The sequence below is a fragment of the Heptranchias perlo genome, chromosome 18, assembly GCF_035084215.1.
Source record: "Heptranchias perlo isolate sHepPer1 chromosome 18, sHepPer1.hap1, whole genome shotgun sequence".
NCBI lineage: Eukaryota > Metazoa > Chordata > Chondrichthyes > Hexanchiformes > Hexanchidae > Heptranchias > Heptranchias perlo.
In genome coordinates this window covers 27,007,355-27,035,020 of record NC_090342.1, presented here as the reverse complement: position 1 = coordinate 27,035,020, position 27,666 = coordinate 27,007,355, and the positions used below count along the sequence as shown (strand labels likewise).

The window sequence follows — 27,666 nt, the reverse complement described above, 5'->3', positions numbered from 1 at the left end:
GGCTATTATAATGCTTTACAACTATTGGTTATTGAGGCAGAGATCATAGCATAATTTAAATTTGAATTGGATAAGTACATGAAAAGAGAGAATAAAAAACAAAATGGGATTAGAGTAGGCAGTTCCATTGTAGTAGCACAACCAAGAGTCGCCTCCTTGTGTGCATAAATTAATTCTATAACTACAAACAGAATCAACACAAGAAGAATTGTTTGACAACAATAATCCCCCATATAAAACAGCATTCTGTTGAAATGGTATCGTATACAAAATTACGGTACAGTCTACATTAACTAGTCAGGTTGTTTATTTCAATTAAATAGTACCTCCCAGAGTTCATCTTTGTGGATGCGACTGTCCTGTTTTTGTTTCCACACTGCATCACTCTCCTAATGTCTTTTTCAGTTTTTATTTCAATCTCTGTTAATCCAGGGATGACAACAGTTTTTCCTTGAGTCCTTATCTCCAATTGAGCATTTAGCTGTTTTGTCAGAAGATCTTGAATAGCTTCATTGTAAATTTCTAGCATGGATATCTGCAAGTGAAAAAGAATGCAATTTAAAGAGTGAATCTAAAAAGTGTTCTATGTGTTTTGTCATATTTTGAGGGCATCCTATATTAAAACGTAGACTACACATGGAATAGTTTGGCTTCTGATTATAGAAACTGTGATCCTATGTCACTCGGACCTGGAGGAAAATACAATATGCAATATCCAGTCTACATTCCAGCTCCAGGTTAGGTCGGGATTGGTTATGTTTTAGTATTTTTGAAATGTCTGCAATTTGTTCATATTTTATCAGCAGCAAGTTGGAGTAAAATTCTGTTTACAGTGCAAATGTTAAATATCAGCAATGGAGTTGATGCAAAGATCTTACCTAAAAGTTCTTTTGCTACTACAAAATACATTTTTGATTAGTTTTAGTTAGCAGCTGTTGTTAAAATACAGTCAATAAGCAATTTAAAAATAGAAATGGTTGCTCATTTTGATATTTATATTTCAAGGTCAGTTCAGGCTTGAGAGGAGAAACCACGCTAACTTTGAACAAACACAGACTTTGTGATTTGTTCTTTTAAATGCATGACGGCCAATTTTGAATCCGACTGTCTGCCGTGACAAACAGGCCACAGCAACTGGTGAAAGCGTATTTAAGTGTTTGGATCTGTTCATTAAGCTGAGTTAACAGAAGCTATAGCAGAACCAATTCTAAACTTAAAAGAAAAAAATAAGGTAGACCAGCTAACATCCATAGAAAGAAAAGATTGTAAGAAAGGAAAGTTTAGAAAAGTTATCTATAAAAGAATAGCTCACTAGTAAATTATAACCTATTATTTTGTCTACTTGAGAAGTTAAATAAATGACTTTCTACTGTAACTATAAAGCTGCTGTTAGATCATTTGCTTTTTTTTTAATGAATTTGTTTGATACTTTAAACACAGGTCTAATGTGATGCGCAACTGTTTTTGAAGACTGAAGTGAGAATTTATGAAGGCATAAAATATTACTAAAAGCAATTACCAAACAAGGTGGCTTATTCATTTCCCTGACTGTATTATCGAAAGCTGATCTAGATCTCAAGGCAAGGATAGACACTCAAAGGACATTTACACAAGAGTGATCTAAGATACGAGAGCCAAATAATCTTGGATAATAAAACCAAAAACTGTAACAGGCTAGTAAACTCTTAACTCATATTGCTCAGATGACTTGGAATTAACGGAACGCATCTGCTATAGCTGTAAAGTAGAGGCAACCTCAACTTAGACTGATAGCAGACAATGTGTGTAGGAAAACTAGTCATCTAGAACACACTGCAAGCATTTAGGAAAACTAAAAGAGTTGATTCTTGCTTACTGGGAAATTCTGAGCACATACATTTACTTAACATATACTGGTACAGCAGATAGTTACAATTAAAACCCTGGTGCCAGTTTGAATGGGACTGACAGAGGTAAACCAATAGAATGAATAATATGCTATCGCCCTTGGGTGGGTAGCTGAATAATAATAGAGAACTGTGATATCAGGAAAGTTGTCTCCCTTAACATGATTTAAGTGTGGATAAGAAAAAAGGAGGAAAATACCTAATGAAAGGTGTGTTCCATGTCAAACCATTTAAAATTGAGCGAGTTTCTGATGTGTTTGTCCAGTTGAATGTCACCTTGGAAAAGGATCCATGTCTTTGAACTGATAATGATCTTTATTGGTCAAGCATAGCCATGTCCTTGGTGACTATGGAAGGTATTTAAGGTCATACTTTGCCCACCCAAAATCAGAATGTTTGGAAGAATTTACAGTGAAAGTTAGGAGGCTAAACAATGCTGTAAAGGCCCTTTGAAGTAGGTCTTTAAATTCTGCTAGAGTTTGAGTGTAAGTTAGACTGTTATGGAGGTAGCCTCCGAAAGCTTGTGAATTTAAAATAAAATTGCTGGACTATAACTTGGTGTTGTAAAATTGTTTACAACTCTCCTTACCAAGCCTTCTTTCAGCTTCTTCCACTCCAACCGTGACTGGAATACTTTCAAAGCCTATTAAGGTAACAGTGATTTGCCAAAGGGCATGCAGTTGGTGTATATTTGTGTTAGATGTCGTGGCGCACCCCTGAGTGGAATGACCATTTGTATTGTGGGCCACATTAAAATCTTCCTGTTCTGCAGAACTCTTGTAAACAGTTACTGTAAAGTCAGTTTTTCTGTGATATTGGTAACAATGATTCTATTGCTTCTCTCACTATATAAACATTCCCTCCATGGTCTAAACCAGAAAATCCATGAAGCATTAGCTGGAAAATTGCATTAATACATTAAATACTCGTTGCAAAAATTATAGACCAACCAGCTGAAAAATACAAAATATTAAAAAATACATTACAACTTTTTTCTTTCCCTTTAAATTGAAAGTTTAAGCAGCTTCCCTTTAATGTCTGATTATCAGAAATGTCAACAGGCCTGCTAAAAGCCCTCATTATCATGCGGTGTACATGAATAATTAGGGTCCTGCTGAAAATGAGCGGGAGTGAATAATACAGCCTAAGGAGATATATCAGTGGGGTGTGTATTGGTGAAGAAGCACTCACTTCCCTATTTCCTGACACCCTGCTGACTTGAATTCTGCCAATGGTGGCAATCAGCTTGTCAGAAAATTGATCCTTGTGTGAATCTTTGTTCAAAACTTTGATGACTGGAAAAACTTTTAAAATAATTTTATTTTCACAATGGTATTGTAATATATTTGAAATCATTCTTTGATTTCTACTACAGACAATAAAATGTGGATGAACTGATTTTTACAGTTTGTGCATGATGAGCGTTTTAGAAATTGCAGAGTATATTTGAATGGTTTATTATAGGAAAGATGGAAAGACAGTGGTTCACCCATCACCCCTGTGCTCGCTGATCTACACTGGCTTCCGGTCCACCACTGCCTCGATGTTAAAATTCTCATCTTCATGTTCAAATCCCTCCACGCCCTCACCCCTCCCTAGCTCTGTAACCCCCTACAGCTGTACAATCTTCCGAGAAATCTGTGTTCCTCCAACTCTGGTCTCTAGTGCGTCTCCCACTTCCTTCCCCCTACCATTGGTGGTCGTCCCTTCAGCCATTTAGGCCCTAAGCTCTGGAATTCCCTCCAAAACCTCTCCACTTCTCCTCCTTTAAGATCCTCCTTAAAACCTGCCATTTTTGACCAAGCTTTTGGTCACCTGTCCTAATATCTCTTTCTTTGGCTTGGTGTCAATTTTTGTCTGATTACAATCCTGTGAAGCGCCTTGGGACGTTTTATCATGTTAAAGGCACTATATATATACACAAATTACTGTTTGCTGTTGTATGAGGCAAAAAAATCTTCCCTGTCCCAGATTTACACAAACAGGGCAGCTCCATAAGAACCATTATATTCAAAAATACAAAAATCATTGATTTTTTTAAAAAAGTGAAATTATATTTATTCCCAATTTTGAAAACATCAGGATAATGATTACCTTTGTAGTATATTTGATGTTTTTTCTTTCCTGACATATTCGAAGAAGTTCCCTGATTGACCTAAGTAAATGAACAATCATATTTAGTGATGACCAGTTTAAGCACATATCGCCTTTTAAGCTAAAGTATGAAAACCAACTCATTTTACCTTTACAAATGATAGATTCTACATGTAAAATAACTTAAAACACTACTTTTAACATCAGCAAAACATTTTGGAGCTGACCTTATGTTCACTCCAGGATTATCTTCGTTACCCATCATTGTGTAAGTCTTTCCTGAGCCTGTCTGACCATAGGCCACAATGCAGATATTATAGCCATCTACACAAGATGTGATGATGGGAAGTGTCCCTTCAAACACCTGCTCCTAAGGTATTTCAACAACAAATTAAAACATTGGACAAATGATCGTTTTAGTAAACCTTCTGAATAATCTCAGATACATCCTAGTTACAGGATCTTTTTTCATGGCATAAATCCACAAAAGTGACAGCAGAACAGCTATTGTAGATACCAATTGGTGCTTTTGTGACTCCAGATTTCTGCATGGAAGGAATCCACTAGATGTGATATTAATCTAAAGGGTGAACTCAACTGAATAATATATAAGCAATGATAACACATATTATGATGTCACATCTGTCCACTGGAAAAATACTATACCTAATTAATCCCAACATTTTTCTGTTTGTATTGTGAGATAAATGCAAATAATACATTTTAAAGTGTAGAATAAGCCTACAAATAATGGAAGAGAATTAGATTTAATGTGGATTAAATCTTATAATAAAGGATCTTCTGGGGAAGAGTGATCATTATATGATAGAATTTCATATCGAGTTTGATAGTATTGCAGTTAAGTCCGAAACTAGGGTCTTAAATTTAAACAAGGCCAATTATGTAGGTATGAGGGGCGAGTTGGCTAAGGTAGATTGGGAAATTAGATTAAAATATATGATGGTAGATAAGCAATGGTGAACATTTAAAGAAATAATTCATAATTTCCAACAAATATAAATACCCTTAAGGAATAAAAACTCCACAGGAAAAGTGATTCGACCGTGGCTAACTAGAGAAGTTGAGGATAGTGTTTGATTAAAAGAAGAGGCTTATAATGTTGCCAAAAAGTGTTGTGAGCCTGAGGATTGGGAGGGTTTTAGAAATCAACAAAGGATAACCAATAAATTGATAAAAAGGGAGAAAATTGAAAATGAGAGTAATCTAGCAAGAAATATAAAAACAGATTGTAAGATCTTCCAGAATTCCCTAGATTCTAGAACGGTCCCCGTGGATTGGAAGGTAGCAAATGTAAACCCGCTATTCAAGGGAGTGATTAAACAGAGAACTATAGGCCAGTTAGCCTGACATCAGTAGTAGGGAAAATGCTAGAATCTATTATTAAGAACGTAGTAACAGGGCAGTTAGAAAATCATAATATGATTAGGCAGCATCAACACGGCTTTATGAAAGGGAAATCGTGTTTGACAAATCTATTAGAGTTTTTTGAGGGTGTAATTAGCAGGATAGATAAGGGGGAACCAGTGGATGTAGTATATTTGGACTTTCAAAAGGCACTCGATAAGGTGCCATGTAAGAGGTTGTTACACAAGATTGGGGGTAATATATTAGCATGGATTGAGGATTGGTTAACGGACAGAAAACAGAGAGTGGGAATAAACAGGTCATTTTCAGGTTGGCAAGTTGTAACTAGTAGGGATCGGTGTTTGGGACTCAGCTATTTACAATCTATATAAATGACTTAGATGAAGGGACCGAGTGTAATGTATCCAAGTTTGCTGACAATACAAAGCTAGGTGGGAAAGTAAGCTGTGAGGGGGATGCAAAGAGTCTGCAAAGGGATATCAGCAGGTTAAGCGAGTGGGTGAGAAGGTGGCAGATGGAGTATAATGTGAGGAAATGTGAGGTTATTCACTTTGGTCGGAAAAATAGAAAAACAGAATATTTTTTAAAAGGTGAGAGACTAAGAAATGTTGGTAGTCAGAGGGATTTGGGTGTCCTTGTACACAAAACACAGAAAGTTAACATGCAGGTATAGCAAGTAATTAGGAAGCCAATGGTATTTTGACCTTTATTGCAAGGGGGTTGGAGTACAAGAAAAGGGAAGTCTTGCTACAATTGTACAGTGCTTTGGTGAGACCACACCTGGTATACTATGTACAGTTTTGGTCTCTTTAGGAAGGATATACTTGCCTTAGAGGTTGTGCAACGAAGGTTCACTAGATTGATTCCTGGGATGAGAGGTTAGTCCCATGAGGGAAGATTGAGTGGAATGAACCTTTACTCTCTGGAGTTTAGAAGAATGAGAAGTGATCTCATTGAAACATATAAGGTTCTAAGAGGGATTGACAGGATGGATGCTGAGAGGATGTTTCCCCTGGCTAGAGAGTCTAGAACTAAGGTGCATAGTCTCAGGATAAGGGGTCAGATATTTAGGACTGTGATGAGGAGGAATTTCTTCACTCAGAGGGTCATGAATATTTGTAATTCTCTACCCCCAGAGTGCTGTGGATGCTCAGTCGTTGAGTATATTCAAGACTGAGATTGATAGATTTTTGGACACTAAGGGAATCAAGGGATATGGGGAAAGTGGAGTTGAGGTTGAAGATCAGCCATGATCTTATTGAATGGCGGAGCAGGCTCGAGGGGCTGTAAGGCCTACTCCTGCTCCTATTTCTTATGTTCTTATTATGATGATGCAAAGCATAGTGGTGTCACTGGAAAGTGTGACATCTTCTCCAAGCAGCAGAAGAAACAAACAAATTATGTTATTGGTTCTCTTGTTGATAACAGGGATTATTTCTTTTGGTTACGTTACTGACTGGTGACAGCAAATACAGGGAAAAGTTTTGTGGCATATAAGAAATTCTGATCATGATATAGGCGAACAAGCTAAAATAATAAATTAACTGTTCAAATCATTACAATTATTTAACTTTATTATACCTATATAAGATTTAAAGCTGTTTAAATTGAGATTTATTTCCCACATTTAAACAGTAACAAATTATGTGATAAACAGAAAATCAGATCAGTAGCAACTGTTTACTGCATTTCTTCCAGTCCAAAGAAACACTTTGGAATTTATATTTCTTTCAAGATTCAAACTATCAATGTTTTCATTATTGTACAGCTACAGGTGCAATAACCTCTTTGTTCATGTTTGTGTAATTCGATACTATGATTTATAACACAAAAGGAATTAGCTAGTTACACAATTTGTCACAGTTGGATTTGAACTCATGACCTCTAGGTTGCTATTTCAGAACCATTAGGGTAGTGTACCCGACTGTGGAATAGAAGTGGCATATTATTAGGAAATAATGAAAACAACCATATTAAATATTAATGGAAAAGCCAATGCGAGTGAATTGCAGTGAGTACAACAGAATGCTTACCTGGGTGGCAGTAGGAGGATAAACTTTATCAAAGGAGAACCTCTTCCTGTTCCCTTTCTGATTTACTAATACCTCCTTATCTGAAGGAAAGTCCAGTATGGTCTGTGCCCCTGGATCCTCCCTACAGCGGCAAAATACTCTGATGTTTCCATAAAGCTCCTGCAGTTTGTTATAAAGCAATGTTTTTTCCAAAGCTTCCTTCCTATACAAAGAACGTAGGTCTTCAATTTCTTTTGTTGATCCTGCTTCCATATTTTTCAGCTTTAGTACAGGATTCGCAAGTTGGTTTATTAGATGACTGATCTCTGACATTTTACAGTTAAATATAAATCTAAGCTGTCTGTTGGAAATACTTAACTCACGAGTGAATTTAGAAATTTCCACTAGTTTCTTTGGCTCCGAAAAAGAACCAGGTGGTATCGGTATGGAATCAGAGGTCCTGCTTCTTATTTTCTGCAAAGCCATGACTCTGTCAAGGGCTTCCTTATGATCAGCTTCCAGCTCTGCTACTTTTCTGTGTAGGTGCTGAATCATTTCAGATTGTCGACAGTTCTCCTCCAACAATTCTCTAGTTTTCTCATGAAGGTTCTCTAAAGCTGTGTTGCTGTGTTTCAGTTTTTCTTGTAGGCCATCAATGACTATGTCTCTTTCTATCAAATGACTTCAAATAAATTAAAATTGTTACTGACCACACAAAATTTACATTTACGCTTAATCATACATTTTGTACTGATATTCTAAGGCTTACTATCCAAATTAAGAAGATATGCTGACAAAGTAGAACACTACTTACTTGTTATAACTGGTCTGTATTTACTGAGGTTTGTCTTAAAGACCATCTATAATACCTATCTAAAAAAAATTACAGGAAATTTGCTCATCACAGTCGCTTTCATTTCTCCTTCAGGTTGGATAATCCCCAGTTACACCTTTCCACTTCTGAGCAATCTTTGCTGAAGTAGGATAAAAGAAACTGGAAACATGGAGTTAATACACTTCACCATTGCTTTCGTTGTTCAAGATTTATTAATTTATTGGGTCTACATCTGTTTTTCAGCCATTATTCAATCGTGCCTATAAACAGGGTGTGCTGCATGCACCTGTTCACGTGCAGGCAAAGACAACGTGAAATTTGTGCAGGCAACTTATTATAATAAGTGAGGCGTGCAGTTGGCTCTACCCAAGCTGCTTATTGGCTGCTTGCCTGTTTGGGGTGGGTGGGATACTGGGCTTCACTGACGCCACTTAAAGCCAGCCAGCACTTCTTAAAGGGGGTGCACTCTGGCTGCAGACATGGCTGCAAGAAATACAAAGAGGGCTCCCATGTTCCTTGATGCAGCATTGGAGCCCAGGTCCAGGCAGTAGACAGGAGGAGGGAGATCCTGTTCTCTCTGGAGGGCAGAAAGTCCTCCAGGCAACACCTCTGCTGCCAGTGGAAAGAGGTCGCTGAGGAGGTCAATGCCAGGAGCTTAATTCCAAGGACATGGCTGCAATGCTGGAAAAAGTTCAATGACTTCATCAGAGTTGTCAGGTAAAAATCTTACCTCTCACCTCAGCTGCACTCTCTTCACACCTACAGCATCTGCAGCCATACTACTCACAACACTCCTCTCCTCTGGTTCCCTTCACTCTCCCATAATCAGTGCACCACACTTCACTCCACCTCCTTTTCCTCCTAATCACACATTCTGCACTTCCTACTCTCACCGCTATTGCATCCCTCACTTCCCCATCCCTCACATCTTGCACACAACATACAAACTATTCAACCATGACAGGCACATCCTCAAAACAGCTCAGAAGGCTGTCACTAACACACACTCTTCTATCTTGCAGAAGAAGATTGCACAACACGAAGCAAGAGGCAACGACCGTGGGAGGCCAACCATGCCTGCACACCCTTTCAATTCTGGAGGAGGTGGTGCTGGCCATCAAGGTCAGGGGTCATGGCGTGGCGCATGGAAAGTGGCAAAGCTCGAGGAGACGTCGTGCAGGGTTTCTTCACACCTTATCCCCTTTCTCTTCTTATTTCTATCTCACCCTACACACTGCATGACAAATTGCAGCTGCTTTCAGCAGCCACTCATTTCTCTCTGCTCTCTCTTCACACTAAAAGCTAACCCTTATTCCTCTCTTTCATTTCAGGTACCGAAAATGTTGAAGTCCTTGTGCCACTTCAGTAACATAGTGCCAGCCTTCCTGAAGATGCAGCGTCATTTGATCTGACCCTAGCAAACACCAGTTCAGAGAATGGCACCATGCATAGTTTAGAGGGTAGGTTAGAGGAGTTGTCTTCATGTGGTGAATCACTGGCCACAAATGTGCAGAACCTATGGCAGGGGGATAGGAAGCAGCCGGTGCCAGCTCACTGGAGGGTGAGATCACTTACTAGCTCTGCTGCAGAGGATTCAGATGCTGACATTGAGGGCCCAAAGGCTGTATCAGGGCTTCGCAGTCAGCATGGAGACGATTCTGTCCAACATGGAGCGGTTGGTCAGCTCCATGAACACAACAGTGACATCCGCCATGATGGAGCCTCTGTTGACAGCTCACATTGCTGCTATGGAACTCAAATATCTGCCATTTTGGTCAGTGGGGGCCAATGTTGACAGGGGCTTCAAGAGCGTCACATCACTCCTGCACTCTGTTCTTGCGCACCACCAAATGCGTGATGAGGCGCAATCCCAACAGTGGCATTGCCTCCATGGGAGAAGCACCTGCTGTCCTCTCTCAGGATGACATCATGCCTGCAACCCCGCCACCCATTCTGCCATTGCCCTTGATAATGCCACACGGCCAGCTGGGCCAAATTTCCCCGGCTCTCAGCGAGATGCTGCAATCTGCAGTCAGGCCCTCAAAGCCCAGAGCTGCTTGAGGTTACCCACCACGGCCATCTAAAGTGCTAAATGGAAGCTCAGCAGCCTTCCACCTCCAAGTAGTAGCCACTCGGGATATATCTCATTGGAGCGCCAGGATAGGTAAACGGGCACACAAGACAAGCAATAAGGGGTTGCACAAGGGTGATTCGTAATAATTCCTGTTAAATATTATACACAGATAGAATAGGGTTGTTTGGAGTCATTTTTGTTTTCTGAATTTGGTGTTGGTGTTAATATTTGCAGTCAATTTAGGGCAAGACCCATAGGCGGGACTGAAGGAAAGCAATCGGATGACGTTAGTGAATGTGGTGGTGATAAGGATTGCGGGACTTGGTGTATTGGGGATGGGCGGGATTTTTCACATGAAGCACTCTTGGATAAACACTGACAGTGAGGGGCACTAATGGCCAAATCTGCTCATGATCTTCCTCCTCTTCATGCTGCTCTTCTTCTACCTCCTTCTCCTCCTTCTGCTTGTTGCTCCTCCAATTCTTGCTGCTGAGGTGATGGTAAGGGCTGGTCCCTCGGTGTCACAAAGTTATGCAGCACAAAACCACAGATCTGGATACATGGATAGGGCTGTATTGCAGAGCTCCTCCCAAGTGGTCTAGGCAGCGGAAGCGTTAATTGACAATCATATAATATGATGCTAAAACAGATGAACCGTGCCTGAAGTTAAACTTATGAAACTGGCAAGTGGTCTATATGAATTAAGTACCTCTTAGGTTTCCAATAATGGTAATTTTAGGTCAACCTGTTGTTTTTGTAGCACAGGAAAAGAGCTAATTCTTTGCATTTTGGTTGATTTAGAATGTGGTTGAAAGCAAATAATTAGTTATAATAAAGTATATATAAAAGCATTGGGGACAGGGTAATTACAGTCTAGTAAATATTACATCACACTTTCAATCTATACACAAAATGGGCAGGAAAGGGATGCTTGTCCAATGTTTATTCATTTAAAAGAATACTTAAGCATGCACAAATTATGATTATTGTTAGTTTAGGTTGTTCAGCTGAATTGGAAACTAATGATTAACTCAAAGTGATGCATGAACATTGAATCCAATTAGAAATGGAAATTCACAAAATTTGTGGCTGAGAAGACAACCACTTTTTAGGTAAATAATAACAATTTGTTATTTTCAATTTGGGAATTTAACTACCAAATGTTATAATATTCCTTATATTAAATGAATAATCACATTAAATTGATATTTTGGATGAGAACAAGGCAACAGTAGTTGTGAATTCAAAAAATAAATGTTTAGATAGTAAATGTTTCCCATGGACATACACTTTGCTAATAGATAAGTGCTTTAATACAACTGTGATTTTCTTTTACCGGTAAGAATTTTCTTTGTAGTCCTTTTGGCGGCTTTTGAGTGGTATCAACAAGCTGTCACCAAAGATTGCTAAAAAAATGGAAATGACATCATCTGCGTCATAGTTGCACTGTCTAAGGGCAGCAATCACTTCTTGGTGATCAGTTAAGCTTGGCAGACTTTGCTAAAATAAGAATGATGATACAATAGTTAGTTTTAATTCCAAGATGGCTCATCTTTTTCCACAGGTTAGAACATATCCCCTTTAATAAGGACATAATGCATACATAATTTTGTATTGTATTGTAAGTTAATTATTGTCTGCAGTATGACAGCTAGTATGATTGCTGCTAAATTGCTAAAACATTATTATAATATTACTGCAAGATGTGGCAAATGTCGCAATGCTAAAAGCTGATATCACCATGATGACAGAGTACATGCAGCTATAACAAGGTAGCCCGAGTGTGGTCTAATAATATAACTTAGCAATTATAAGAGTTTTTATAAATTCGCACTCCTGGCATGGAGCTTTGAATGCTAGGAATACACATTGGGAATTCGCCCATGAAAATCAATGGCCCTGGAGAATTTTATGTCTATTAAAGTTAAAGAACAGAAAATCCTACATTAAATAGCATCTTTAACATAGGAAAATGTTCAAAGGTTCAAAGAAAGAAATGTATGGCAAGCCATTGTGGGAGAGTTTGAAGAGGTGATGAACATTATTCATTTTAAGCAAATAATTTTAATTAAAATACTTTGATGGAATCTCAACTGTGACAGTAAATATTTTGTCACACTTCATGGCTTTATTGGTGGACAATATATTAATAGGGCAATGCTATGCCAATACATTAATTATGGCTTGGATTTCTATTCATAGTGAAATCATAAACAGGTTCTTTATACAAATGTTTACTATTTCACTATAGATAATGAACAGAGGAAATCTACCCCCAATATTCTTTCTGATGCTTCTGAAGCATGTAAATTGCTCTAAGTACTGGTTTACTGCAGCAGCACAAATTGAAGTTTTGAAAGTAGCATACTGTAGTATTCATTCCACCCACTGTTTTTGCCAGTATAGATTTTTGAAAAGCAGACCCTTACATTTTGGCTATTAATCTGTATGACTCTGACACGTGTTAAAACTTTATTTATGGAATAGAACGCAAAGGATGAAAATATAGGCGCTAGCTTTCCCTTTATGTAATTTGTGCAAATACAAACATGACTTGTGTACTGTTTTTGATATATTCATACAGTGTCCCTAGGATGTGAATATAGGAACATCAGAAAGTACATGTCTTAAAAAGACCATCTGGTCGGTCCCAAAAACTAAAACCTTTCATCACCACTCCCTGAAATACCTAGGAAATTCTCTTTTTTAAAATTTCTGCTACTCATTGCACTGTTGGTTCCAATGAGCTATCTGCCAATACCTCCAGATCTTTCTCCTGTAGCCTTGAGTCATTTAGCTTATATTCCTTTTGTTTGTCCATTCCCTAGTCTCAATACATTGTATTTGTCCATATTAAATGCTATTTGCCACTCATCAGCACATGAGCCCAATCTATCCAGTCTGCTTTGTAATGGTTTACATGTTCCTTATTGTTTGACCCCCACCCCACCCCCACACACACAAATTTGGTGTTTTCTATAAAGTTAGATAGCCCCAAGTCATTTCTATTCCCTGTATTCAGCAATGGCCCCAATACTGATCCCTGCCAACCATGCCATGTGATGCAACTTCATTCACAATTATCTTTTGCTTTCCCTGGCTTAGCCAATTTTCAATCCAGCTGAGAAGCTTGCCTCTTATTCGATGCCTTCTTGCCTTGTGGACTAATTGCTTATGTGGTAATTTCAAAAGTCTTGCTGAAATCTAAATATACTACACTCATAGAAATTTCAATTCAACAAGTTCCATCATGTTATCAAAGAGCTACAGTAATTTTTTAGGCATGTCCTCCCTCCCAATCTGACTCTCCATCTCTTGCCATGCCATACTTATCTAAGTATTTCATAAGTACATACAATCAGATGGGCACTTACCTTCTGCAAGGAATGAGTTTTAAATATATTAAAAAAACACCTGTCTTTGCAATGTGGTTCAAGCCACTGACAGTGAGAAAACTAACTCTGAGGTGGAGAATTGATGGTATAAATGCACTATGGACATTTTATCCCTCTGCTTATGTATGATGCCTTTTTTGTTAAAAACTACTGCTGCATTGAGTTGATGTACTTATTCCTAAGAAACAGGAATACTGGTGTCACACTAAGTATTGCTGATTACATAGTTAAACTTTAAGCCATTGTGCATTCAATAAATTATATACTTGGTTTACCTCCACTTGCTCCACACGTCTTCTGATGAATTCCAAATTTATTTCCCACTGCAATGGCAAGATAAGCCAGGCTCCACAATCTGGATCAAAGTATTTACAAACATTTGTTCTCTCCTGTGAGAAATATAAAAGATTTGTACACCTGAAGCTTTCAATTGGATAAGCAGCTTAGTTTCAAGTATTTTCAAGTATATAATCAGCTTCTGGCCTTTAAAATTTCAATAATTTTACTTCAAATATGTATGTCATGACCATTCCTTTTCCTGGAACCCATAGACCTCCAGCACGTTCATCATCCGTGAGATATGATACATCCAGGTTTGGTTTGTTCTCGGTATTGGCTGAACTTGTTGGAATCTGCAATAAGATGTTAGTGTAAATTACCTAAACTGTGGGCAATTTAGAAATTTCACATTACTGTACCTAAATGCTTGAAGTTCAGAGTATATTAATATTCAAATAAAGTAACGAATAAGAAAAACATATTTATACTACGGATACGTTTTCATCATTAACACTTCCGGCACAGAGCTTGGATGCTGAGAGCACACGTCAGGAATTTGGACGTGCACCTCCAAAGAATTTCCGGCCACTAATTTTTATGGACAGAAAGTGGTGGGAATGGGGTGTGAATGCCCGATATTTGCTTGTGATACACGAAGCTCTGCACCAGGAATGCTAATGACAAACACTTACCCATATATCTGAGGCGTCCGATCTGGGCTCTATGGGTACAAATGGCTCCCAAATCTTTTCAATTTGGCCTCAAAGGCCAGGCAGCTCAGTTCTGTTTGCATCTATGCTTTGCTGGTTTGTCCACACAAAGTGTAGTAGAAATCTGGAATTCTCTTTCCCGTTTCCCCCCCTCCCCCTCCCCACCGCGTTTATCACCACTCCTTATTCAAGCCCATACAACCTGGCTCTGACCCACCCACAATACCAAGACCACACTGGTGAAAATCACAAATAACAGCCTGTGCAACTCCAATCATGGCTCCATTTTCTCCTTGTTGATCCCTCTGCCTTATTTAACATTGTTCATCATTACATCCTCCACCAAATTTTCTCTTCTGCATCCGCCTCTGAGGCGCTGCTATCTCCTGATTCTGTTCTACCTGGACCTGGAAGGGGACCCGCTGATGGTAGTGGCAGTGAGTGAAGGTGACTGGCTTCCACAAAGGTGTAAGTGAGCCCACCAGTGGTGTCCAGGCTAGGCCACACTATTGATGAAGTTATGTATGTTCCGTCTTGTGTATGATACTTTACACTTGAATTTCATCTGCCATTGTTTGGCCCATTCACATATTTTTTTTAACTCATTCTATGGTTTCAGGACTGACTCCTTCGATGCCACTGCCCCTCTGAGTTTGCTATCATATGAAAATGTAACCGATTTGCATTGAACATCTAATTCCTTGTATCAACTAAGGACTTCTGATGAATTTCATCAGCTTGTCGCAGCTTTTTACCCAAACACAACCCCACAACAGCTGCATTTTATTGTCATGGCTACAGGTTGCTTGCATGGCTTTAGAAGGGAATTTGAACCCTGACTCAGAAACTTTGGGCCCGATTTTAGCAGGCCTGCGGGTTCCCAGCGGGTGGTCCTTCGGGAGCGTGGAAAACGCGGACGGCTAATTGAGTGCGCCCCCCGCGCGATCGTGGGATAATTGATCACATTAAGCCCTGGTTCCGGGTTCTCCGCTCCCCAGCTGCGTGCCGGTGGGCTGCGCATGCGCACTAACGTTATCGCGATGGAGGAGCTCCACTTAAAGGGGCAGTCCCCCAAAGCCCCTCCTGCTGCAAGCAAGAGGCAACACAGGTTGGCGCAACCAAGGGGCAAGGCTGCGCCACGCTTCTCCGACCTCGCGCTGCAGCTGCTGCTGGAGGGTGTGAGGAGGAGGAGGGACACGCTGTTCCCGGCGGACGGACGCAAGTGCCCTGGCTCCGTCACCAGGAAGGCATGGGCAGAGGTGGCGGTGGAGGTCAGCAGCAGGGCCAACACCCCAAAGACATGGGAGCAGTGCCGCAAGCGGTTCAATGACCTCACTAGGTCCGGCAAGGTGAGTACACCAACGCACCCTCCCACAACCCGCCCCACCATCACGCCAAACATATCACAACCCCTCCTGCAGAGCCACCACAGCGCTCCCACAGCAATCCTCACAGCCACTCACTCACCATCCTCGCCGTGCCCGCAAGTACCCACCGTCCCTGTCCCCACCCGAACACTACCACACACCCCAATCCCCATGCAATGGGATGGGCATGTGGCACACCCATCCTCCCATCCATCTGCCCCACGCTCAACCCACCCACACCGATGCTTGATGCGTCTCACTATGCAATATGCACCCACTCACGCATCTGTGTTTTGCCTTGACAGGAGAAGAGATGCAAGAATGACCGAGAAAGGGCCCGCACCGGAGGGAGCCCGCTGCACGTGGTCGAACTGACGGATGCAGAGGTGGAGGCACTCGACCTCGCCGGCACGCAACATTGCCTCTCCGTGGCGGATGGCGAGTCTGGCACTGCAGAAACGGCCGGTAAGGGAAAGCTGACACTCAACACTCATGATCGCGAGTGACCGTATCATCACCTGGCATCAGGCGCACCGTAACGTTTGTGCACATGCCTCATAGTGCCCTCTGTTCTCTTGCAGGGCCGTCTGTGAGCGCTGTGTGTGAGGAGGGCGATTCCTCAGAGGACATGCCGGTCTCTGAGGGTGCATCGTCACATATCAGCCAACCATCCACCAGCGCAGAGACACGCACCTCGGTAGGTCCCCCTCGCCAACTAGTTGGGCTTGCACATGGTGATTCACCGCGCACGTGTGAGCATGAGCAGACCCTGGTGGCAGGGGCAGCCGCGGAGGGTCCGCGTCGGTGGGTGCACTCATCTCCAGGCTCTGCTCAGCCGGACCCAGATGCTGAACGCGGGGGCCACCAGTCAAAAGGAGAGTCGTTGAGGGGCACCAGCACATTGCCGAGGTACTGGGAGAGGTGCCACACGCATTGTCCACGATCGCGCAGGTGATGGAGGAGTCCAACTCCAGCATGCGGGCATTGGTGGCGCAGGTACAGGAGGGTATCGGCGACATAGTGTCGCGGGTTGCTGCGGGAACGTCTGCGGTGGAGGACAGACTAGCCTCCCTCGAGCGTCACGCACAGCTGAATGTCGAGTCCATACAGGCCCTGACAACGGCTGTACGGATTCAGGCTGAGCAACATTCCGCCGCCACAAACAGGCTGACGGATACACTAGGGGTGGCGTTGCAAGGCCTCACACATGCCATCCAAACTGTGGTCCAGCAGGGTGGAAGGAATGATGTGGGCCGACGCCACGAGAGGGATAATGGTGAACGGGAACATGGAAGCGGGGACGCTACTCAAGGTGCCACCACGTCCCACCCGTTGCCCCCCTCTCAACCAGTACCCGCAATGGTGCCTCCTCTCCAGGTGGCCGAGTCTGCCCCTGCACAGGTGCAGGAGGAGCAGTCTGTGGAGGTGCCCTCACGGGCACCGAAACCCAGGGGCCGTCGGCCCAAAGCATCTACATGGTCAGGGCAAGAACAGGAGCAACCTGCCACTACCTCTGCTGGAGCCACAGGGGTAGCACCACGTAGGGGTTCCCGTAAACGAAAGCCAAGGGTGTTATAAGCACAAAGGGAATGCACCAGGGTGTCTGTTCGTTTGTACACTTTTTTTTTATAGTCGTTCACTATGTACATATTAAACACAATCGTTCTCACCACTCCTGCCACCTCTCGTCCATTCTTCTGCGGCTTGTGCAATAGGTGCGTTCCGTGCGGCCCATCATGACGACGAACACCTGCTGGCGCCCATTGGCCACACTACTGTGGGTGCAGGAGTACTGGCGAGACTCTTCTGTGGAGGGGGCTGGTATGGCCCCTTGTATGTGCAGGTGATGGGATGTGAACGCCTCAGACTGTCTGACTCTAGGAGAACCGTTGACGTATGAGTGCCTCCCTGGCCTGGCGACCATCCCGGTGAGCCGGTGTTCGGCGCATGGGTCGTACATCCTCCTCTCGCGTGGCCTCCTCCTCATCCCCCTCCTCCTCCACCACCTCCTCCTCCTCCTCATCGTCGTCCTCAATGTGGGTGGCGGGTGTGGATGGGGCCTCCTCCAGCGGCACCCTTCTCTGTTGGGCCATGTTGTGCAGGGCACAGCAGACAACTATCATTCGTCCCACTCTGAATGGTGTGTATTGGAGCGCTCCCCCAGAACGATCGAGGCACCTGAAGCGCATCTTGAGCAGCCCTATGGTCTGCTCAATTGTAGACCTGGTAGCAATGTGGCTGTCATTGTATCGACGCTGCGGCTCGGTGATGGGGTTCCTCAGAGGCGTCATGAGCCACGTGTGCAGGGGATACCCCTTGTCGCCTAGGAGCCAGCTGTTGCCGGTGTTGGGTGCGTGGAAGAGGGGCGGGACGGTGGACTCCCTGAGGACAAAGGCATCGTGGCAGCTGCCGGGGTATCTGGCGCACACGTGTAGGAATCTCTGGCGGTGGTCACAGATGAGCTGGGCGTTCATGGAGTGATACCCCTTCCTGTTGATGAACAGCCCTGGCTCATGCGGAGGTGCCCGTATTGCGATGTGGGTGCAGTCGATTACACCCTGCATCCGTGGGAAGCCGGCCATGGCATGGAATCCAACCGCCCTCTCCATCTGGCTGCGCTCGTCCATGGCGAAGTTGATGTAGTGCGAGGCCCTGTGGAACAAACCATCGGTGACCTGCCTTATGCACTTGCGTGCAGAGGACTGACAGACCCCGGTGATGTCCCCGGTGGCACCCTGGAAGGATCCGGATGCGAAAAAGTTGAGGGCAGTGGTGACCTTGACGGCGACGGGTAGGAAGATGCTGCTTGGTCCATCCGGGAGCAGCTCGTCATTAAGGAGGCTGCAGATGTCGGCGACTACCTGGCGATTGACTCTGAGCCTCCATATGCACTGCTCCTCGGAGAGGTCCATGAAGCTGAGTCTCGGTCTGTAGACCCTCTGCGGAGGGTAGTGCCTCCTGCGACGCAGCTCTCTCTGCGGTTGCCCTCCCTCCTGCTGTGCAGGTGGGTGTGCCGCAGCAACGTGTTGGGGGGCTCCACGTCGATGAGGCGGACGGCGTGGACTGCGAGGCTGCTGGGGCTGGTGATGCTGTTCGTCCTCAGAGGATGTCGAAGCGGCCCCCATCTGGCAGGTGTAGGTCTGAGGGGTTGTGCACGGTAGGTAGGTGTTTCCTCGCACTGGGGCTGCGGTTCCACGTCGGGGTTTCCTCTGGCTTGGAGCGGGGTGGTGGAGGGCAGGCATTGCCCTATGTGACGGAGTGGCCTCCTGCGTGGGTGAGGGGTCTCTCTTTCCCCCCCCCCCCCCCCCCGTGGAGTGAACCTAGGCAGCTGCCACAGACTGCTGTCTGCAACACGTCCGGTTGGAGTGAGACTGTTTCCCCCAGTATGTGAAACAGTCTGAGTTGAAGGTAAAATCCCACACTTCCTAATAAGACAGCTGAATCAGGTCATTTAATGACCTGAACAAGCAAAGTAAATACACTCAAGTGGCATCCCGCTGGCTTTAATTGCCTGCGGGATTCCCACCAGCGGGGCCTGCGCACGCAGCCCCGCACGTCAGCGTGGAACCCGGAAGTGGCCGGGATCGCGGCGCGTTCCGGTCCTGCACCTGGGGATCGGGATTATCGAGGCCCCCCCGCCGAGAACACACACGAAACCCGATGCTAAAATCAGGCCCTTTATTACCAGTTTATTGCTGTCTATTTTCTTGCATAGGAACAAGAAATAGTCATTATCCTGTTACGTTTTTACCCAGAAACTACAATGGGTGAATGCTTCATTTGTCACAGTTCTGTAGGTCTCCAACAAGGTCACTTTCCAGGGAAAATCAGAAGAATTTACTTTCTTTTTTTCTTAGTAAATCTTTCTAAACATATTCCCGTTTACATTTTTCCATTTCCGTGCTATATTGGCCTAGATTTCCCTCTTTACTACAATGGCGGCGGATCACCTGCCCCGTAGCTTGATCCCTAAAACAGATTATCTGGTCGTTATCACATTCCTGTTTGTGGGGTCTTGCTGTGCACAATTTGGCTGCCACATTTCCTACATTACAACAGTGACTACACTTCAAAAATACTTCATTGGCTGTAAAGCGCTTTGGAGGTTCTGAAGTTGTGAAAGATGCTGTATATATGCAAGTCTTTCTTTTTAACTTTTCTTTTCTCTAACACTGGCTCATTTCCCAGGATCAAAGTAGTTAAAATATTTAGGGTGGGTGCTGGGGCCAGTTACGGCACCACTAGTGTGTCTGCTTTGAGGGAGGCGGGAGGGAAATTGCTGCAGTGCAGTGTGGCTGGCAGTGCAGACTGAAGAATTTTTTTAAATTACCGCAAAGTTTGCTTTTTGAAATTGCTGCTTTGACTAATGCAATTAAACACTTGTGATTGCTTCCTTTAGTCAAAGTGGCCCTTTAAAATTTAAACCTCTATTGTGGCCCATATCAACAATGGACATCAGGAAAACACCGGCATGGTGGGAAATATGTTGTTTGACATCATCTCATCATTTGCATCTTGTTCAACTTCACCCGCCCATATTTGGGTGGACGTATTTTATTCCCAATGTCACTTTGGGCAGAAAATTTCGAAAGTGGCATTGGGTGCCAAGAAGCCGGTGGTATGACCTCTGGCTGATTTTCCAATCCTGGCCACCCAGGCTATGTATGTTTACTGGTATAACTCAACAGGAAAATCAGCCTTAATATTTTCACAAAACAAATTCAGAATATTTGTATTTACTCCTGTGAGTTTTTATTTTCAGTGTGTTATGGAATGTGGTGTGGAGTGTGTGTTCAATTAGAAATCACTACCTTGAATTATTATTTTCAATTTCCTATAATCAGATTACTTGCTGAAATATTAGCACTGCAAGTTTCATTAAAATAATTAAAATAATTTTGTTACATTAATATTCAAAACCCATTATTGTCACTGCAGAAAACATTATGTAGATTTAAAGGGCAATTACAAGGAAAATTATGATTATCAATTGTAGAAAAGAAAAATGCTGCTGATGTAATTTATCATTCTGTGTGTTCACAATTAACACTTACATGATATGTAAACTTATATCATTGCAAATATCACTTTTTTAATGAAAATATTTACTAGAATTCCTGTTCCATACCTCATGCAATGTGTTGATAAATTTCCCTTGTTTATTCCACTTTTCTGGAAATGGCACAAATCCCTATTAATAAAGACAACGGTAGTTTTTAAGGTCCAGAAATATACAAATTAGTAAGCTGTAATTATGTGATTTTATGAATATAGAAAGATACATGCAGCTTAACAGCAGTGCCACTTTTTTATCCATGTGAATGGGTACATTACCAGTGTTTGCATGTGTTAATCTGTGTATGCAGATTATGAATGTACCTGTGGGCAAACCGTTTGTGCATGTTCTGTTCCCAGTTTGTACTGGCAGTGTTCATAGGATATTACGTTTTATCAAAGTGTGATTGGACCTAGGAAAATTGTACACATAAATAAAATTCATCTTCATCCACTTCAGAACATACAATAATTTGTTTTTGAAGAATTATGGCAAAAGCACAGAATTAAAAGACTCCTGTCTACTTTTGCCCTGTATATCAGAAATGATTTTATTATATCGAAAATAGCTTTTTAAAAAAATGAGGAATAGGCATCTGCTGTTTGTTTGTTCCTTCCATCAGAATGGCGGTGAGCTGGTGGAAGTGTGATACGTGCTTATTACTCGTGTCTGAATATTCAAATTCTCAAGTGTGGTACCCATTAAGGGCAATAAATTATTTTTTAACACATCTACATAATGAGGGGGAATTAATATTTTCATGCCTATTAATGCCATGGCTTATGTACCTGCATACACAGTGACAAAAATTCAGACCTGAGCCTTAGAATAGATTCCAACCTATTTCCCACCTTTGTTTCATCCAAGTAAAGTTTGATGTTATTCTCTGTGATGCAAGTGTAAAGAGTTCCATCATCGTGAAGAAAATTCTCAAATGTCAAGGTCGATCCATCTGCTTCTGCTTTTTTGCTTGCAGAAGAACAGGCCTTCAACTGAAATTAAAAACAATCACTTGAATGTGAGTCAAACACAATTCATAGTCATGTTATAAATAATTTCCAAGTAATATTTTAGAATCATAGCTAGTGACTGCCAAAATAGAATGTTTTATTTCTTTCTTGAAACAAGCTAAGACGGCATGTTACAAAAATTACAGAATTTCCAAATAAGGCACCTGGGGCCCAAAAAAGAAGTAAATGCACGCTTTTCATTGTGATGTTTTTCAATTTAATTAACAAAACTACTAAGGAAATCACAAGAACATAAGGCTTTCAACTGTGCACTTCTTGCAAATGCAATTTCATAAGCAGTAATGACAAAGCAGCATCCTATCCAAACGCACTTCCAATATTAATTCTTTCCTACTTCTAAAGCAGCAATTGGAGCCATTTTAATGATATAAATGTCAAAACATCCATTAATTCTATTCTGGAGTGAGCAATTTTTGTGGCTGAGTGATAAGGGAGAAAATTCTGATTTACCAATGAGGTCCTGCAGTGACCTATAACATTTGATATGGAGAAATGTAAGCAGAGTTTTGATGGGGCAGGACTGCCCCTAGCATGCAAAGGAGGCATTGAGTATGTCACTCAAAAAATCAATGTAGTCTCAATCACTCAGAGCATTCAGCTACTGTGAAGCAGCAACACAGGACATATTAATAGTTATTGAAGAGATATGCAAAAAAATGCTGCAGTGATACAAATATAAGCAAGGATACAAGAAGTAATATATTAAAAGTGAAAAGAGCAGGATTATGCAAAATATATGATGTATGCATGATGGGAAAGTGGCCAAATTACTAAGGCCCAGATTTTTCTCCAATTTATCACCCATTTTGAGGTGGATTTGGGATGATAAATGGAGTTAAATGTTTTAAAAGCTATCGCTTCAAATCCACAGCAAAAAATCCACACGTGAATTATCCTCCTAAAATAGGAACCAGTCCCCTTAAAGGCCCGCCAGGAGCTCAATCCACCTCATGTAAATGTGATCAAAGGGATGCAGTTAACCTCTCCATTACCCCAGTTAACCCATTTGCCCCAACCTCCGTCATAAATAATTACCACAATTATGTAAGTGGTGGTAGGAACTGCAGGAAGGTATCCCTGATGCAGATACCACATTGTGGAGACCTTTCTTTTGCTGTTATGGAGGCAAAGTAACACCAGCCTTCAATATCAGTCTCTTTAGTACTTTGGAAGTTCAGTCAGGACTTTTGATGCTGGTTTCACTCAGCTTTGCTCAAAGCATTGCTTTGCATTGTAGACACAGATCTCCCAACTGAGGAGAAGAAACCCATTCCTGCGGGATTTAAAAGCCAGCAACAACTTAAAGTGGCAGCAGCTTCCTGGAGGCACAGCAGATAAGTAGTGTGTTTTATCCTCCAGCTTTTGTCAGGATGTTCAACTGTAGTGATTTCTTACTAAAGACTTCCTTTTTTGATTTGACTTCATCATAGCATCAATTTCACACACTGATGGCTCGCAAGGAAGACCTCAGTCAACTGGTGGCAGAAGAAGACAAGCCCAGAATTTTGCAGATACCGACCTATAGATCCTCCTGGATGAGAACCACCAGAGGAAAGACCAACTGTTGGACTCACAGTCACCTGTGTCTTGTGAAAGAAGGTGGCAGTGCCGCTGAGTGCCACTTCTCACTGTCAGGACAGTGTAACAATGCCACAAGTAGTTTAATTGCTTGATGACAACAGCTAAGGTAAGACAACTGCTACCTTCCCCTTCTAACTATGGCATCATGGGATCCCTTCAATAATCACCCTCACTTCTTAAATGGAATTTCATGCCTCCATTCACAGTGAACCATGATTCAATGGCTCTCCAACTCTTCCACCTGGAATTGTTGTTTGGAACAGACAGCAGCCAACCATCTCTTGTGACATTGGCCCTCAAACTGCATCTAGACATAATACCAGGATAGGTATTAGAAAAGCATGTCTAGACACCCAGGGAAACATTGTGATAAGAAGTTTGTCACATTTATTGTAAAATGAAAATGATGTTGCATTTTGATTTGGCTCTGTTGTTTGATGAGATCATGAGGTCTTTATGAGGTAATGTGTAATTTAAGTTAATGGGGGACAGAAAGACAGATGTTTATATATGGAATGGCTGGAGATGACAGGAAGGTTAGGGAGAGCTTAAGACGGAATGTTGCTAAGACTTTAATCCAAGGAGAAAGTATTACTAATGATCTCCCCAAGACTGTTCATTGCAGCCAACATGGAAAAGTGCTCTGAATACTGATTCACCTGCTGCTGAGCTGGAGGTTTCTCAGAACCTGGGCCTGCACGCACCCCCCCCACTCCACCAACACACAATCCTCCAGTTACAAAGATGTGAAGAGCACAGCAAGCAACCACAATGTGAGTGACCCACTCAGAAGCATATAGCAGATCTGCTCTGATTTATCTGAAGGCAGTGAAACCTTGCCTCAGAACCTTATAATCCTTCCAATGACCACTGGATGCATGGGCCTTATTGTAGCATTGTTCTGATGCTAAGTTGAACAGTCGAAGTGGGGCCATGAGCCATGAAAGGAAGGGATACACCTTTTCTTCCAGAAGCCATCCTGACACTTCACTGTCTTCCCTGAATAGTTGTAAACAATTTTACAACACCAAGTTATAGTCCAACGATTTTATTTGAAATCTACAAGCTTTCGGAGGCTTCCTCCTTCCTCAGGTAAATGTCAGGAACTCCTCGAAGCCACATCATGGCTTCCCTGAATAGAGCTAGGAGGCTGGATGCTCCTCATGACAAACACCACATAACAACACCCAGCAAATTTCGAATTGACGGATATGATTCATTGTCGCTGGTCACAGATATTTAAACATTGAGGGAGTGGAATCCTTTTCTGTTTGGGAAATGCAGCGGCTCAACAGTAGGAGCCTGCAGTGCAATGTCAGTGTCATCTATTGTCCCTGAACTCTGGGGAATCCAGCAACACGTTAAAACTGAATATCTCTTTCATGCTGCTGCCGAGACGTCATCCCAAAATGGATGAATTCCCCAGCTCTCCTGAAAATGGTATTGGTGACCAGTTAAATACATGACCGGATAGCACTTTGGCTGAAGTTGCACAAGTCCCCAGCTGCCTCTTGGAAAGTACCTGCAGCATACAAGTTAAGAGCTGTGCTGAATTTCACAGACAGAACTATTCTGTTACTTCATCAGAGCTGTAAATCGTCGTGTGGATGATGGCATAGCTCATCCAGGGCTTCCACTGTGAAACAAAGTTACCAAAAGCAGAGCTCCTCACTCAGTCCCTAATAAGATCTGTGGGGCCTATATATTTATTATGGGGGGAGAGGGGGCTAATAGTGGCTTGACCTCATCCTTCTCTGATGCCTCACTTTCCTTTGATCCTTTCTGTTTACTTCCTCCACCATCAAGCTAGCAAACAGGGGAATCTCCACCTATTCTGCTGTGTGGTATCCCTTACCGTGGGTGGATTGAAAATGTGCTGTGACCAGAGAGATCCTCACTCTGGCAGTTTGAATTGCAGCTCAGCAGCTGCCCAATGCATCAAAAAAAATCCCAAAATATGCAGGCATGGGTAACGGCAAAAGTTTTTCACATAGTCAACACCTTTAAATGGGTCACTTCCATTGAACAGGTCAGCTCATAATATGGCTACATTTCATTTATCTGCATGTATGATTGCACTGATGGAAATTAAATCTAATTGGGTGTAGATGATTGGAATTTTGGTTCTTCACGCATGTGTGTCATTTGCACGTATACACCAATGATGGTCAGATGTAGGAAATGCCCCTAGAGATTTACTAGAATGGTGCCAGGGATGAGGTACTTCAGTTATGTGGACAGACTGGAGGAGCTGGGGCTGATCTCCTTCGAGCAGGGAAGGTTAGGAGATTTGATCGAGGCTTTCAAAATAATGAAGGGTTTTGATAGAGTAAACAAGGAGAAACTGTTTCCAGTGGCAGAAGGGTCAGTAATCAGAGGACCTATTTCCCTTAGCAAAGAGGTCAATAACCAGGGAGCATAAATTTAAAGTGATTGGTGGAGGATTAGAGGAGAGCTAAGGAAATTTTTTTTCCACCCAGAGGGTGGTTGGGGGTCTGGAACTCACTGCCTGAAAAGGGTGGTAGAGGCAGAAACCCTCAAATCATTTAAAAAGTACCTGGATGTGCACCTGAAGTGCCATAACCTACAGTGCTGGAAAGTGAGATTAGGCTGGGTGGCTCATTTTCAGCTGGTGCGGACACGATGGGTCAAATTGCCTCCTTCTGTGCTGTAAATTTTCCATGATTCTATTTAAGGTGATTGGCAAAAGAACCAGAGGCAACATGAGTAAAAAGAGCCAGCACAGGCACAATGGGCTGAATGGCCTCCTTCTGTGCTGTATCATTCTATGATTCTAGGTGCATTTGAACTTGGGTTGAGTCTGATGAATTCATTGCGTGAGCCTTAAGCACCAACAGAGAGAGGAGTATTTCTTTTCTATAGCACACAAGCCTGGGGCGCAGATGTTAAAGCAATGTCATTCAATGTTGTTTTGCCCTCTGATATCCAGTCCCTTGACCCCCTTCCATCAGCATTGTAAAGTGCAATTATGTAGGTCTCTGAGGTGGTATCATAATATAGTGTATTAATGAATCCTTAGTTTTGCGTCATAAGTTCATAATATTCTCTCTCAGGATTTCACTGAAGCTGATCTAGGGACTGGCAATTGGACTGGGTTTATTGAGGTGACACAAAGTAATGCAACTCAAACTGTGGCAGGGAACAAGCATGCGAAGCAGTTTCAAATCTTAAAAAGCAGTAACCAAAGAGGAACTAAGGATTTGTTCTAATTTTGCTATTCAAAACACGTCTACTTGTCAAAGAAATTTTCTTTAATAATACAGCATTTAGCAACATTTGAAACAATTGTACGGATATTAGAGTTATTCCCAGTTTTCCAACACTTTTCATGCGCCTTGAGTTTGATCAATTGCACTGAAGTTTGAGCATACTGGTATTTTACAATCTTTAATATCACAGAACCCACTAAAGAAGTCCTGTTGAATAAGATTGGACTAGATGCTCCTTGAAGAGAGGCAACTGTAGCAGGCTGACTTTAGCTGCATCACCTGACATTATCTGATAGCAGTCTACATACACAAAACAAGTACTCACTAAAAAAATTAGTGTTTAAGATGTGAAAGTACAACTACTTGCTGAAGTTTTCAATTCCATGTGGAAATAGATTTGTAAAGAAAACTGTTGAATGGCAAAACTAGTTAATTTGCGTTTGAGCCATAATAATTGTTAAATATGTTGTGGAGAATTGTTGAATTCCAAAAATATGCAACTTGTGATTGGCCCATCACAATTCATGGGTGACTATTCAGGTTTTTTTAATGTTTTAATGTACAACCATTCCCTATTGTTGCTCCACCACAGTGAATTGTAGAGGGAAATTGTGGACATTTTTCCCAAATGGAGTAGTTGAGGCAAATAGCATAGATGCATTTAAGGGGCAGCTAGATAAACCCATGAAGGAGAAAGGAATAGAAGGTTATGCTGATGGGGTTAGATGAA

General features: G+C 42.3%; 2 protein-coding genes and 1 long non-coding RNA gene across 5 annotated transcripts in view; 1 reads left to right on the top strand and 2 right to left on the bottom strand.

Annotated features, from left to right (window-relative positions):
- ifrd1 (interferon-related developmental regulator 1) overlaps window positions 1-27,666 on the top strand; it is an 82,115-nt gene that overhangs the window by 11,186 nt on the left and 43,263 nt on the right. The window contains exon 1 of one of the 3 annotated variants that reach the window (XM_067999565.1): window positions 23,560-23,812. The exons of 1 other annotated variant lie outside the window; for it this stretch is intronic. The gene's annotated coding sequence lies outside the window, so the exon portion shown is untranslated. Of the gene's footprint in view, window positions 1-23,559; window positions 23,813-27,666 lie in introns of those variants that run through there. One more of the 3 variants, XM_067999567.1, reaches the window with a different exon arrangement.
- LOC137334452 (uncharacterized) lies at window positions 290-13,108 on the bottom strand. Its single transcript, XM_067999135.1, has 6 exons — window positions 13,049-13,108; window positions 11,624-11,787; window positions 7,400-8,060; window positions 4,208-4,350; window positions 3,981-4,041; window positions 290-535 (listed from the first exon to the last, which is right to left on the bottom strand). The coding sequence occupies exons 1-6, from the start codon at window positions 13,106-13,108 to the stop codon at window positions 290-292; spliced, it is 1,335 nt and encodes a 444-aa protein (XP_067855236.1).
- On the bottom strand, window positions 14,200-22,068 carry LOC137334979 (uncharacterized). Its single transcript, XR_010966290.1, has 3 exons — window positions 21,946-22,068; window positions 21,167-21,229; window positions 14,200-14,314 (listed from the first exon to the last, which is right to left on the bottom strand). It is a non-coding gene; the product is annotated as an uncharacterized lncRNA (long non-coding RNA).

Excerpts from the sequence above, each read along its gene's own strand:
- LOC137334452 (XM_067999135.1), bottom strand. The coding sequence starts at position 13,108 with ATGGACAAACAAAAGGAATATAAGCTAAATGACTCAAGGCTACAGGAG. Across the intron at positions 8,061-11,623 it reads TACAAAGAAAATTCTTACCG|TCATTTGATAGAAAGAGACA; the intron begins GTAAAAGAAAAT and ends ATTTATTTGAAG. Across the intron at positions 4,042-4,207 it reads AATCCTGGAGTGAACATAAG|GTCAATCAGGGAACTTCTTC; the intron begins GTCAGCTCCAAA and ends TCATTTACTTAG.